Source organism: Periophthalmus magnuspinnatus, chromosome 1 (genome assembly GCF_009829125.3).
Source record: "Periophthalmus magnuspinnatus isolate fPerMag1 chromosome 1, fPerMag1.2.pri, whole genome shotgun sequence".
Taxonomy (NCBI): domain Eukaryota; kingdom Metazoa; phylum Chordata; class Actinopteri; order Gobiiformes; family Gobiidae; genus Periophthalmus; species Periophthalmus magnuspinnatus.
In genome coordinates this window covers 29,985,253-29,999,904 of record NC_047126.1, presented here as the reverse complement: position 1 = coordinate 29,999,904, position 14,652 = coordinate 29,985,253, and the positions used below count along the sequence as shown (strand labels likewise).

Below are 14,652 nucleotides of genomic sequence, written 5' to 3'. Positions count from 1 at the left end.
TTAATATCGAGCTCATGTGTTGTTTCGTTGTTTTCGTGTGTTCATGTGGACAAGTGTGGGGAGATGTTGACTTTGTCCATTGTCTTCTCTCGTATAGTGTGGACTGGACCGACGTGTAGCAGCACATGTTCATAAAGTTTTGTACTTTTGTGGAAGAGATTAAAGGTCTCCAAAAGTTCCCGCTGTGTCTTATGGCTCCTTAGCACCTTGCAACACAACGCAGAAGTCCACTGGTCACACTTATGGTAAATTGTGCATCAGCATCTCTGCACCTCTCTACCTCTCCATCTCTCCACCTCTCCATCTCTCCACCTCCCCATCTCTGCACCTCTGCACCTCTGCACTTCTGCATCTCAGCTCTCTCTCATGCTTTCTGCCTTTTTCTCTCCTCCTCTTCCTCCTCCTCTTCGCTTCTTAAACCCGGTGTCCTCGTCCCGGTCGTCAGTCTGCGGTGATGGAGTGCGCACATAGCCTCGTCCACAGGCTGAGCGCGCTCCTGCTGCTCGGGGGCGTGCTCATTTTCTTAAGGCAGTTGCGTCGGGGACCCGTGCGCTACGGTCGTTACGCGTGCTCCAAATACACTATACCTGCGCGCTGGGCCTGGTTTCTGCAGGAGCTGCCTGCCTTCCTCGTGCCCGTGCTGCTGGCGTGCACTACTGACGGGAGCACGCACGGCAGGAGGCTGCTACTTTGTACGTTCACGCTGCACTACTTCCACAGGTAGACTAACACTCACAGTTTGGTGAGTCATGACTTAAGACTTTTTCACAGGAATCAGGCCTGGTCTGGTCTAAGGTTTATTTTTGTCTTGGTTTAGGCCTGGTCCAGTTTTGATTTTGTCATTGTTTAGATCTGCTTTAGCTCTAGTCCTGGTATAGTTCTCCTGCTTTAGTCTCCTGCTCTAGTCCTGGTATAGTTATTCCTGCTTTAGTTCTAGTTTAGTCCTGGTTTAATTTTCGTTTAATCCTGGTCTAGTTCTGGTTGAGTCCTGCTTTAGTTCTGGTTTAGTCCTGGTCTTGTTCTGGTTATGTCCTGGTTTAGTTCTGGTTTAGTCCTGCTTTAGTTCTGGTTTAGTCCTGCTTTAGTTCTGGTTTAGTCCTGGTCTTGTTCAGGGTATGTCCTGGTTTAGTTCTGGTTTAGTCCTGGTCTTGTTCTGGTTATGTCCTGGTTTAGTCCTGGTTTAGTTCTGGTTTAGTCCTGGTCTTGTTCTGGTTATGCCCTGGCTTAGTCCTGGTTTAGTCCTGGTCTTGTTCTGGTTATGTCATGGTTTAGTTCTGGTTTAGTTCTGGTTTAGTCCTGCTTTAGTTCTGGTTTAGCACTGGTCTTGTTCAGGTTATGCCCTGGTTTAGTCCTGGTTTCGTCCTAGTACAGTGTGGTCTGTAGGACTGCAGACCTGTTCAGACATGTTTAATTTTAGGATGGATCTCAAGAACCAGAGGGCCACATACAAAACTAAGTCTGAATCAGGACTAAAACAGATCTAAACCAGGACTAAACCATGCTCTCTTCATCTACAGCTTTTATTTGTCGACCCTTTTATCTATAATGTGTATTGTTTAAAGGCAAGTTTGCAAAGCTTCCGAAAAAAAAATAAAGTGTAAACATCACATTTTACCATCAGTAAAAATAATGTGAACGTTTAGAGAAGAGAAATGTTACTCAAATACATGGGAAAACATAGGTAAAGGCCCTTAAAAGAGGGGCTATTATTATTATTATAACATTGTTCCCTCATCAAAAACATGCCTGAAGTGGTTCTGTATGTCATAGACAAAAAAATATATATAACTAATTATAAGATGAAATAAACCAGCAGCGCCACCAGGCTTAACCCAGAAAACAAGTAAACTAAACAGCTTAACTAAACTAATGCATAAGGCACAACAGTTCACTGATTGAGGGAGGCAAGTGAATTCTAGTTTAAATAGTAATATTTCTTTTAAATTGCATAAAACTTGTTATAAGTTCATTCACTATAAAAGGACCAATATAATTCCATTCACTTGAAGTTTGGTTGTTTTAGTTCACAGGCATGGCAAAGTAAAGCATGTTTATTTGAATAGCACAATTTGTACACAAAGTGCTTTACAGAATAAGAAAGACATTAAAATTTCTACAGAGACATATTTGCATGTGTGGGCAAATATGAAGAGGGTGGGTATAAAAAGTAATTGCCTTGAATGAGTGGCCAAACTGACTGAAATAATGGGAACTGTGCGATGAATGGAATGTGCAAAATTTTTTTTTACCAGTTTTGACCCCCACCGTTGAGACAATGGATGGAAATTAGCCTTTGACTATAATCCGATGTGTTTACGTTCATGTTGAATCACATCTGTTCATTAACATGCATTGCCCCAATGAAACAGAAAAACGCACACACAATACAACAAATCATTTTCAGTCGTATGCACAGTTAAACAGAAATGTTTGAGCCTGGATTTAAACATTGTCAAAGTAGAGGCCTGTCGCACATCTTCAACAAGATTGTTCCAGGTTTTAGCTGCATAAAACTGAAACACTGATTCTCCATGTTTAGTCCTGACTCTGGGCACCAGCAGGAGGCCGGTCCCTGAAATCCTCAGAGTGTGAGATGGTTCATATGGGACTAACATGTGGGAGATGTTCTTGGGTGCTGGTCCATGGAGAGACTTGTTCACAAGCAGAGCTGCTTTAAAGTCTATTCTCCGAGCCACAGGAGCCAGTGCAGGCCACAATTACTTTCAAGCCACTCAATTACAAGATTTACATCTTGGCAAGGACAGCAAAAAGGCAAGAAAACAACAAGGTGAAGTGAAGACAGCAGGATGCACTGCAGGGTGTTGCTGATTTAAATCCGGTAACTGCTTCAAAGCTCACAGCCGTGGCTCAGTGAGTGACATCAGCTCGGCCAGGTCATGACGCACACAGAGCGATCACTGCAGACAGGGAGCAGGCCCGTGCCCACAGTAAAGCATTATGAGCAGAGTCAAGCCTTCAGCTACTCTTCTGGACTAGCATCATGGAGGACAGGGCAGATAACACAGCAGGTGGAAGTGAGCAAGCCAAAGCAAGACCAAAGACTGCTGGGAAACCTTTATACTTTTTGCTCCACTGCCACCTGTTGAGTGCTTAACACATGCATGTTTGAGTAATCTAGCGGTCTTTCTCAGACTATTTGAACCCTCCTTATGGTTCTAGTATCACAAAAAACAAAAAATTCCAAGTGCCCTTATCTGTTTTTTCCCCATGTATCTGAGCAAAATAAGCAGCTCTTGAGGTCAAAATAAGTCAGCTGATTCTACTGACTTTTTAGTGGTGAAAACCACCTATTTAGTTTCTGCGCATTAGAATTTCTTGGCAATGAATATAGCACATTTACATCCACCCATTTGTAGAGCATTTCTATGTTAGAGTGTATATTAGTGGAATTGAAATATTTATAAGAAAATACACTATTTAGATTTATTTATCTAATGAGCTCGTAATATGAATGTCTGGTAAAATTGGCAATGAGCCGAATATAACCTGCATATCACAAACCTTAACTAATCAAATCACTAACACTACAATTGACTTGTCAGTCAAATCATTAGATCCCTGATGTGGTTGTATATAAGCGCCAAGCGGCTTCACATACATTGGAATGCATAAGGGAAGTAAGACGTAACCTTTGACCCCTGCAAACCATTTATGAAATAGTTTTGTTTTTCAGGGTTTTAATACAGTAATACAGCACCTTTAACAGATGTGCTTGTATATGGTTGTTTTGGTTACATAGCAAGTTTCCTTATTCCTTAGTTTTATGTATTTTATGTATTTATAGCTCTTTTTGCAGCCTTTTCAAAATATACAAACAATAAACTGCCCTCTACATTTGTAAAGTGTCAGTGAGATTCATCTGCAGCTCCCTGTCCACTACCTGATCTGTCAGGATTTATAGATTTTAGAGTGACTGCAAAAACCTCACAGGGATTACATTAGAGCAGAAATGGCAAGATTGACCCTTCTTCTCACTGGAAATAGCCAGCTGTCAAGGTGCAGAATATCAGCCACACATCCATGAGCCCGCCCCATGGCACCATCAGAGTCAGTGAATGAATCTGTTTAATGTATTCATTTTACTCCTCTGTTCATTGAGGGCGATTGTGTACCCACTGCTGATACGAGGACGTCCCATTCCTGCATTTATCGTCGTCTCTTCTGAACTTTTCTGTTTTTTCAACGGCATCCTGCAGAGCCATACCCTTCTGCACTGCTCCGCCCCAGATCTAGACCAAGATCTGAACCAGCACCAGCACTGGGTCTACAGCCTGAGGACCGGAGCAGGTAATTTGACTATAGAATGAGTCTCATGACGGTTTATGGGCTTAAAAACAGTGCAGGAGAAGTGTGGAGTAGATAAACTATGATGCAAGTGTAAATGAAGCAAAATACAACTCCAGGTATGTTTTTGATGACGAGGCAACAGTAAAACAATAGCCTTTTGTATCCTTTGTTCTGGGACCTGCCTTGATGACTGAAGGAAACATGGCAAATATAAAGAGTTAAATCAGCTATGAGACGTGTTGGGGCCTGTTCAGGGGCGGAGCTGTAACAGTGTTTTATCATCTGCATTTGACGGTTCGAAAATTAGAAAAGAGCTGGGCTTAAAACACACCCCTGTGGAATGCCCTTATAACAACTAGACTTTAAACCAGTGACATAGAAACTAATAGATTATTTTCACGTGACTTCACAACATTGTAGAATCCTCATCACTTTAAATGGAGCAAGTCAGAATTTGCTGTTTACCTGTCAGATTGCAGATTTTTTACCTAGTTTATGGTTAATATCTTTGTAATTACTGGCCCTATCCACATGTAACAAAAAGTGTAACTTCTTCTCTGTCAGAATAAATTTTAATATTATTATTATTTTTTTTTTTTTGGTAGACTTTTGTATTTTTCATTAAGTTATAGCAGTTCTGCAGCATTTTAGATGTGTTCTGAGCTTTTACAGACGAAAATGTCATTGCCACTCACTAATAAAGTTCCAAACGGTTCTGATGCATTAATAAACATAAATAACTTATAAAAGACATTTTTCTGGGAGAATCAAAGGATGTTAAAGGGTCTATATATGATCGATTTCGTGAAAGGACTTGACCCAGACCGGTGGGAAGACCAGATGAGAGACAGGAAAGTGTCTATCGTTGACAACATTTAAAATTACCCAACCATTTTCCCCAGCATTTTGGTTAAGCAAAACTGCCCAACTCTGTGAAAATAACCCCAAAAAGTTACCCAACAGCCCTAGATCAGCTATTGGCTAGAACCCAGCATTTTTAGGATGTTGGTAGTAGTTAAGTTCTGGTTTAGTCAAGGTTCAGTCCTGGTCTGGTCTTGGTTCGCATCTGGTTCAGCCCTGGTTTAGTCCTAGTTTAGTCCTGTTCCGATTTTTTTTGTGTTCTGTTGCAGGTCTGTGTCTCTTTGCCTTGGGAATGATCTTGAACATTCACAGCGACCACATCCTGAGGAATCTGAGGAGATCGGGAGAGACGGTCTACAAGATCCCCCGAGGTAAGGACAAAACCAGGACTGAACCAGGACTGAACCAGGACTGAACCAGGACGGAACCAGAACGGAACCAGGAGGAAAGCAGGACTAAACCAGGAGAATGATACCGAATACTGACTTCTGCTCTGTCAGCACATTTAACTGAAATAAGTCCCAATTTAACTTAAGAATGTGTCTTGTTGTGAGAAAAAGTTGAACTGCTGTTTGTTTCTGTCCTTCCTCTGTCCATAACTGAAGTATGAATCATCAGGTGAATGCACTCTTTCTCTCTTGTTCCCTTGTTACCTCCCCCCTCTCTATCCTTCTCTCTCTCTCTACCTTCCCCCTCTCAGCCTCCCTCTTTCTCTGCTCCCCCCATCCTGCTCTTTCCCTCTCTCCCTCCCTCTCTCTCCCTCCTTCTCTGTCTCTCAGTGAATGTGCAGTGCCTACAGATTTGTCAGACTGACCACAGAACAACAGTCTTTGTCCACGATGAAACTGTGGCTTCATTTTTCTCGCTCATTAAACCTCCTAGCTGACTGTGGAATGTGGAGACCTGGACGTGGTTCAGACCTGGTGAAGACTTGGTTCAAACCTGTTCAAGTCTGTATCAGTCCTGGTTTAGTCCTGGTTTAGTCCTGAATCAGACCTCGTTCAGTCTTGGTTAAGTCCTGTTTCAGTCCTGGTTCAGTCCTAGTTCAGTCCTGGTTCAGTCCTGGTTCAGTCCTGGTTTAGTCCTGAATCAGACCTCGTTCAGTCTTGGTTAAATCCTGTTTCAGTCCTGCTATATTTCTGAATCAGAACTTGTTCAGTCCTGGTTCAGTCCAGGTTTAGTCCTGTTCCAGTCTTTGTTAAGTCCTAGTTCAGTCCTGGTTCAGTCCTGGCTCAGTCCTGGTTCAGTCCTGGTTTAGTCCTGGTTCAGTCTTTGTTAAGTCCCGGTACAGTCTTTGTTAAGTCCTGGTTCAGTCCTGGTTCAGTCCTGGTTTAGTCCTGGTTCAGTCCTGGTTCAATCCTGGTTTAGTCCTGGTTCAGTCCTGGTTTAGTCCTGGTTCAATCCTGGTTTAGTCCTGTTTCAGTCCTGGTTCAGTCCTGGTTTAGTCCTGGTTCAGTCTTTGTTAAGTCCCGGTCCAGTCTTTGTTAAGTCCCGGTTCAGTCCCGGTTCAGTCCCGGTTCAGTCCCGGTTCAGTCCTGGTTCAAACCTCTCTGTCTCTCTGTAGGGGGTCTCTTTGAGCTGGTCTCGGGGGCTAACTTTCTGGCTGAGATCCTGGAGTGGTTTGGATTTGCTGTGGTTGTTTGGAATCTTCCTGGATTCAGCTTCTTCTTCTTCACGGTCTGCTCCATCGGACCCCGCGCCATTGGACACCACAGGTACTGTACTGTATCAATAGCCTCAGAAAATCGCACCATTATTTAACCCCAAAGACATGATTCCTGTCAGACTTTAAGCCTTAAGATTAATATGACAAGTTTGTGGAGTCAATCCCAAACAAACCATGATAAGGTTCAACATTTGTGGATCATACATTTGGATATTTCTTTCAAAAACTCAATTCAAACAAACTCAAAAGCTCAATTTGAAGAATAAAACCTATTGAAAATTGTCCTTGAAGAGAGGCTATGCACTTATATGCCATCCATGCATGTTTGAGTAATCTAGTGATCTCTCTTGAGCACTATTCGTACTCTACTTTCTGTTAGCAGTATGATCCTACAATGGTCAGCCCTCAAGTCTGCGTCACCCATGCTTCCACACACCTATTTTTCATAAATATACACAAGCAGGATACAAAACAATACACTACAACTTGACAAACCTGATGTGCAGTAGTTTAATTAGCGGGATGCACGCTGATTGTGTTGCTATAGCGCTCTGAAAGGGGCGTGGTTAAAGCAAAGTATGGCTATGAGTGCGGAGAGCAAAGTGCGGACGACTCAGAGCCTTCAAAACTGAAGTGAAATTTATAAAACATGTTATTAATATGTTGTTTTCAGCGAATATAGCATTTTCAAAACAATAAAAGGAAACATGGTGATCTAAATGTGTTATGTGTTTGCAGTTAGTAACCTATAACTAAAATAACGTCTCATTAATAAACTTGGCTTTGTGTTTCAGATTTTACCTGGAGAAGTTTCCGGATTATCCCCGAAACAGAAAAGCCCTGATCCCGTTCATTCTGTGATGTCAAAAATCTATTCTGATACCACAACGATAATTTAAAATATTCTTTCTTTTGACCATAGAATGTGACTTTCAACATTAAACTGTACTTTCTTTTCTATTCCCATGTGGCCTTATATCTGTGTAATTGTCGTTCAGATAGGTTCTATAGTGGTCCATGGGTGTGGACAATGTGGCATTGTTGAGAACAGGAATTTACAGTTTTTGCTTTTCCTTAGTGTATTCCATTTTTCTGAAGCAAAACAACTAAAAGCCTCTTTCCCGTCTCAGTTCTGGTGCGGCTCGTCCTTAGCCTTATGCAGTCATGTGATCTGGGATTCAATGTATCAATGATTAACAAACAGGTGAAGTACTTTGGCAGGTTTTGAAGTAATCCCTTACAGATAAACTTCGTACAGTGCTGTTCTCTTCTAACAGACAGTGATGGCCAACCCACTTTTTCATAGAGAAACAGTGATGAGTTACAAATCCATCACTTTTAATAAAACAAAAGGCTGAGTGTAATAGTGGATCCAATGGTTTCAAAGTAGAGGCTGAAGTCTGCATGTACCACATCCACATAATCCAATACGGAAGGGGTGTCAAACACATTTCCCTGAGGGCCACTTCAGGAAAATGGCTGCTGTCAAAGGGCCAGATGTAAAATAAATCAAACTACTTTTTAAACTTTTGAATGAACTGTTTCTGTATTTATTACTTATTCAAGTTACAAATATTTCATATGCATTTGCCTAGATGTAAAAATCTGGCTGTGTAACTATCTATCTCCTGATAAAATGATATTTTGAGACCATCATACATTTTAATTTACCTTGTCGAGGGCCACATTTGGTCTGTGGGCCTTGAGTTTGACACATGTGCAATACGGAGAGGAAGGTTGCTTGCACTATTTCTTTTCTGTAACTCATTGGGATACAATATTTGTTTCTGTAATGAAATGATAATTTAGATTTTAAACTGTTACATAATTCTGAGCTATGTTTTTAAAGGATAAGTTTTCATCAATTAAGTGTTGAATCTTTCAATGGATGTACCATTTAGCGTTTAAAAATTTGTAGCTTGCATGTTACTGAAATATTTTTTTGAAAAAATGATATTAAAAAATGATATACTTATACTTAATTTTATTTGCATTCAAAAACAGCTTAAGATTTATGAGGGTGTTTTGGATGTCATTAAAATCTTGCTGCAGTTTTAAAAGTGCCTGATCAGCAGAAGGAGCACTTGCGTACAAAACGGAATCAGCTGCATATGAGTGTATGTGGCTTTCTTTTAAATTGTGACCAATAGAATTAATACAAATAGTAAAAAGTAGCCCAAAATAGTCCCAAAATTGAGCCTTGAGGCACTCTTTTACTTAAAGTTAGAAAATTGGACTTAAAACCATCCACTACTACTGCCTGGGTTCCGTTTGAAAGATAATTTTGGAACCAATTACATGTAGCATTGTCAAATCCAATCTGCTTCAGACGGTTCAAGAGGACTCGTGATCCACTGAATCAAAAGATTTAGTTAAATCAATAAACAAAGTTACACAATCTTGTTTATCATCAAGGGCTGAGAAAATGTCATTTAAAACTTTTGTGGTTGCAGTGACAGTACTATGCCCTTTTCTGAAACCCGACTGACAAGACTTCAAAATGGAGAAATTATTTAATTTTAACCTGTAACTTGATTTGAAACTAAGTTTTCTAAAACTTTTGCAAGACAAGACAATTTAGATCTTGGCTGGAAATTATTTACATTTTTAGCTGTCCCAACTTTATGTAAAGGCAAAACACGTGCTGTTTTCCATAATTCTGGTGTAATTGCCATTTGAATTGATTAATTAAAAATATATAAAAGAGGATGAATTAAATATGGGGCAGCTGGTAATAGATGTTTTGGATCAAGGTAATCAACTCCCTTGGACCTTTTTGGGTCTATGGAGCGGAGAGCATTTAAGACCTCCATGTAACTGAAAAGTCTTAAAAAATGTGATTATCTGCCCGAGGCTCAGACTCAACATAATCAAGATCAGAAGGACTATCATTATTCAACACGTCGCATGCAGATATAAAATGTCTGCTGAAAGCATCACATATTCCTTCTTTAGAATTTACATTACCAGAATTTAATAAAATATCAGTTGGTAATGTATAAGTATTATGTTCATAGAGGGATCTGACTGTCCTCCAAAACTTCAGATCAGATTTCCGTGGCTCTCTATCAACGCAGACATGAAGTAGGATGTTTTTGCCTTTCTAACTGTTGATAAACATTTATTTTTCTTCTGGTGAAAAGATGCCCAGTCCAACTCAGACCTAGTTGTGTGAGCAGTTTTCTAGGCAGCATTTCTTTCTCTAATTAATCGTACAGAGTTGAACCAGGGATTATTACAGTTTCTCATTCTAATTTTTCTTTTAGGCACATGCCGGTCTACAATTTCATTAAATGTATCACTAAAAAGGCCATATCCATATAAAAAAAAGGCCATATCAGGGTTAGAGAATGCTGAAGTTAACCTGACCTCAGTGAGGTCAGAGCTGAATGCAGATCATTGACATGCTTATATAATCTTCTAACCTTTACACATTGATGTGTGTCCAATTGGACAAAGGTCGCTAAAATCAAGTGGAAAAACACCAGTTGCCTCATAATTATGGGGTTTGTTGTTAACATTACATTAATGAGTATGTCTTTATTTAAATTTGTAGGGTCAGAATAGAAATCAGTTGTGTAAGATTCAGGCCATTGCGTCGGTCTTTCAAAGTTTGGGACTCTTTCTCCAGCCAGTTAATATTTATATCACCCATTATCAGGGCCTCATAATTTTCCAGTTTAGAAGCATCATGAACAGATCATTAAGAGCATTTATAGGGGCTGAAGGGGCACGATAAATACCAGTAATAGCCAATGTTTTATCAGGATCATTTGCGTAACTAACAGACACAGACAGATACACAAAACATTTAGGCTTTGTACAGGAGAATAGAAGATCCACAGACAGGTGATCTTTGACATAAATGGCAACGCCACCTCCTTTAGACCTGCCTGTCACAGTGAAAAAATGTATAGTTTTCAATATTGATTTCCTTGTCACTTATTTTATTTGATAACCAGGTTTCAGAAAATACAGATATATCTGGGTCTGTTTGATCTGCCCAGACTTTAATGTTAATCTCATTTAGATGTGATTCTACGCACATTTATGTGTGTCCCATCCTTGTTTTGAAGTTTTGCATATCAAATATGCCTAGCTTATTAGGGATAATAACTTTATTCATGTTTGACTGGGATTGATTTGACGCCTGGGAATTAGGTTTGTTAGTAATATTGATGTCAAGCAAATTACATGACCTCCGATAATTTATTTCATTTCTACAAGATATTCTATATGAAATATGCACATTAATGTGTTTTAATGTGGAGTCTAAGCTGGGGGGAGCTGGTTTTGTCAAACAATCACCTGAGACCCTCTTTACCCTGTGTGTAAGGAGTCAGTAGGTCTGATAGGTGCAGACTATATGACCATCAATAAGTCATTGTTATATAGATAGATATAGAATATCTTGTACATGTCCTGAACATAATGAACTATAGTAGTGTAACAATAAACTATAGTAGTGGTTATATAGAAAAGCTAAGCATAGTTATTTATCCTAACAATATATATTTAGTTTCAAATCTACTTTTAGTATTGATTAGTATCTGATTTCCAATATGTTTGACAGCCCTACTTAAAATATCAATACAAATTATGTCTAAATTACACAATAGTTATGATTATGGCAAATACAAATAAATGATAACACTTTTATTTTGTTAAATCAATGACAACCTTGACATTTTGCCTTTTTGTGTCACTCAGAAGGTGTTCACTGAGTGCTGCCACCATTCACAGTGGAGGTAAAGTTGACTTCAGTTCAACACTCCTACTCACAGGTCCTCCAGTCTCCTCCTCTCTGCTCCTCTCTGCTCCAGTCTCCTCCTCTCTGTTCCAGTGTACTCCTCTCTGTTCCAGTGTACTCCTCTCTGTTCCAGTCCCCTCCTCTCTGTTCCAGTGTACTCCTCTGCTCCAGCCTGCTGAGGAAATGAATGGGATTCTCCTCTCGGCTGCAGCCTCCTGCTCTCGCTGACAATCCAGGCGAGGAATTGGACGTCTCAAACAACAGAACACACTAGGACTCATCCAAAAGGCTGTATATTTATTGCCTTGGATCCAGAATACACACTTCTTCAATACTTTATGAATCTGTATTGCAAAATACAGAGATATTCAGGATTTGCCAGCCAAGAGTGTTTACCTAGTTAACTCTAAAGTTGCAAAAAAAAAGACTAGAAACAGTAGATAATGCTGTAAAACACCATATACACAGTTTAGTAGTGACAAAAGTGGATTTAGTTTTTAGTTCCACACTTTAAACTGATCTACAGAGACAAATCTGTTTTTAGAATTCAGGTCACACTGCCATCTGTTGGTGCACTGTAAAACAGCCTTAACCTCCTGAGACCCGAGCTCTTGCAGGACTTTATTTGCAAAAACTATTAAGTGCTTGAACACATACATTTTGTCTAAAAAACAAAATGAGAAACAATTGTGCCTCTAGGAACAATGTGTCTCATTTGTGCTGCTGTCAGGTGCAGGAAGACATATGCATTTAAATAAAAATACAAATTAAATAAAAAATAAAAAATACATTAAAATACAATAAAAATTAAGTTAAAATAATTAAAAAAATTAAAATTAAAAAAATAAATACATTAAAAATCTAATTAAAAAATAAAATAAAAATAAATAAATATTCTCTTAGACATATTCATAATTGAACATGTTCTTGTTGCTGTTCTAAAAAAACCCAAAATGTGTTGTCCACAGATGAGGACACCTGGTCTCAGGAGGTTAAAACTTACTTCAGCAGAACATAAGCACAATTTAAGGACAAAATAAAGTTTTTAAGTAGTGTTTTATTTAGTCTCTGGGTTTGAACAGACCAATCACATCCTGAGTTTTTGTCACAGTTCAGAAATCTGAGGAACAAATCTTGAAAATAAAACAAAATGAAGTCGTCCAATGTGGAGACCCAGACACAAGGAGCATTTTACAGAAGGAGAGAATTTCAAATGGAAAAATATCAGTCACAATTCATTAGCCCAATAGTCTCCATTCAGGTTCTAGGATCTGATGATGTCATAATTTCAGAGGGAGGGCAGGGGCCTGTATCTGTGGGACATTCACTGTTTTTGAAAGTAATATCCAAACTTAAGATCCACAAATGTTGACTCTTATCATTATTTGTTTGGGACTGGCTACACAAATGTATATTAATCAAATCTTATATTAAACTTAACGCCTTAACACCCTTTCAACTGTAGGGGTTGCATAACAGAACCACTTTTTGAAACTCTTGTGAAAAAATAATTTCACTTTTGTTTATTTAAGTTAAGTTTTAAACAGTGTATTTTTATTCTAATTTGTGGTCTTGTAGTCTTGGGATGGACATTTGACTTCCAGAAGCAGAAGTGGGCGGGCACGGTTAAATGATTATATATTACAGTTTGAGGCACTTCACACAAGTCACAAAAATAATCATTACAATCAACTACATAACCATAAGAGCAAAAAGACTGGATAAAGGGAGGGTATCTGGAATAAAAAATTAAACCTGGCATACATTCAACACTGCAGAAATCGACATTAATTTAATTGACATGAGTTCTTCTTTCACTAGTTTTAAATGCTTAGTACTATTGGATTTGAGGGATAGTTTTTTTTTTATCATAAGTTAAATAAATTCCCAAATCTCTGAGTGTCAGAATAAATCAGTATCACACAGAGGTGGGTAGAGAAGCCAAAAAATGTCCTCAAGTAAGAGTAACTTTAAATTAAAATAATGTTACTCAAGTTGAAGTACAAAGTAGTGGTCCAAGAAATGACTAAAGTAAAAGTAAAAAAGTATTTGGGAAAAGTACTACTCAAGTAAGAGTAACTGTCGGGGCAGAACATCTGATTTATAATGGCCCATATTAATCTATTTTCTGATCTATGTTGTTTCCTCATCACAAACAGACCTGGAGTTGTGTTTTGTTTCGTTCATACAGGTTTAATACATGAACCCTGCATATTTAGGCTCAGTTCAAATAGCACCACCCTGTGATGTCATGTGATAATACAAGTGCCTCACTTTGTTTTTAAGATCCACGCAACATTATTAGAATCATTATTTCAGATCTGGAATTGACGATCTCTACTGAACAAAAGGTAAAAGGAGCTGTTAACTTGAAAATTACAGCTTCATGACATCACAAGGTGAAACAGAGCATTATGAGCTTTGAAAATGTAGATAGACCAATAATAAAGATTACTCAAATATGTGTGAATGAAACAAAACACAACTCCAGGTCTGTTTTTGATGAGGTAACATTTTAACATGGCCTAAAGCTCACAAGAGTTAATTATGTGCAATGTAGGACCTTTAAAGATAATATAACTGAAAGTAAAAAACATTAAATAATGCACAGAATCTGATATTTCCAATGGACAGACCATTAAAAGAAAACTAAATCATATCCGAGCAGTGCAGGAAACAAAAATGTTCAAATGATTCAATATTGTCAACATACATCTGTTGTCACTAGACTTCATCACACTGGGAAGAGTCACCAAAACATTTACTCAAGTAAAAGTACGGTAAGCCTACTTCCATAAAAATATTACTCAAGTAAGAGTAAAAGTATGCTTCCAGAAAAGTACTCTTTCTCTTTCTTAAAAAAGTTAGGCAACTCAAGTTAATGTAACTGAGTAAATGTAATTGAGTACTACCCACCTCTGGTATCACACTGATCATCGCAGAGTTAGCCTCTGGCTGTAGACCTACTACACTGCTCTTTTATGGTTATTAGGGATGAAACAATACAGCCTCCTCATGGATCTACACATATCTCGATACATGAGTCACAATATGTTGTTTTCTCCAG

At 38.7% G+C, this 14,652-nt stretch overlaps 1 protein-coding gene across 1 annotated transcript; it reads left to right on the top strand.

The window, feature by feature from the left end:
* The first annotated feature begins 454 nt into the window (after positions 1–454).
* LOC117370179 (3-oxo-5-alpha-steroid 4-dehydrogenase 2-like) lies at positions 455–7,736 on the top strand. The gene is made up of 5 exons (XM_033965566.2): positions 455–720; positions 4,121–4,308; positions 5,439–5,540; positions 6,734–6,884; positions 7,630–7,736. The coding sequence occupies exons 1-5, from the start codon at positions 455–457 to the stop codon at positions 7,694–7,696; spliced, it is 774 nt and encodes a 257-aa protein (XP_033821457.1). The 3' UTR covers positions 7,697–7,736.
* Positions 7,737–14,652: the final 6,916 nt, after the last annotated feature.

Bases quoted from the DNA above. Each gene is read 5' to 3' on its own strand.
- LOC117370179 (XM_033965566.2), top strand. From the start codon at position 455: ATGGAGTGCGCACATAGCCTCGTCCACAGGCTGAGCGCGCTCCTGCTG. The intron at 721-4,120 runs GTAGACTAACAC...CTGTTCATTGAG, and splicing joins ACGCTGCACTACTTCCACAG to GGCGATTGTGTACCCACTGC. The intron at 6,885-7,629 runs GTACTGTACTGT...TTTGTGTTTCAG, and splicing joins CGCGCCATTGGACACCACAG to ATTTTACCTGGAGAAGTTTC.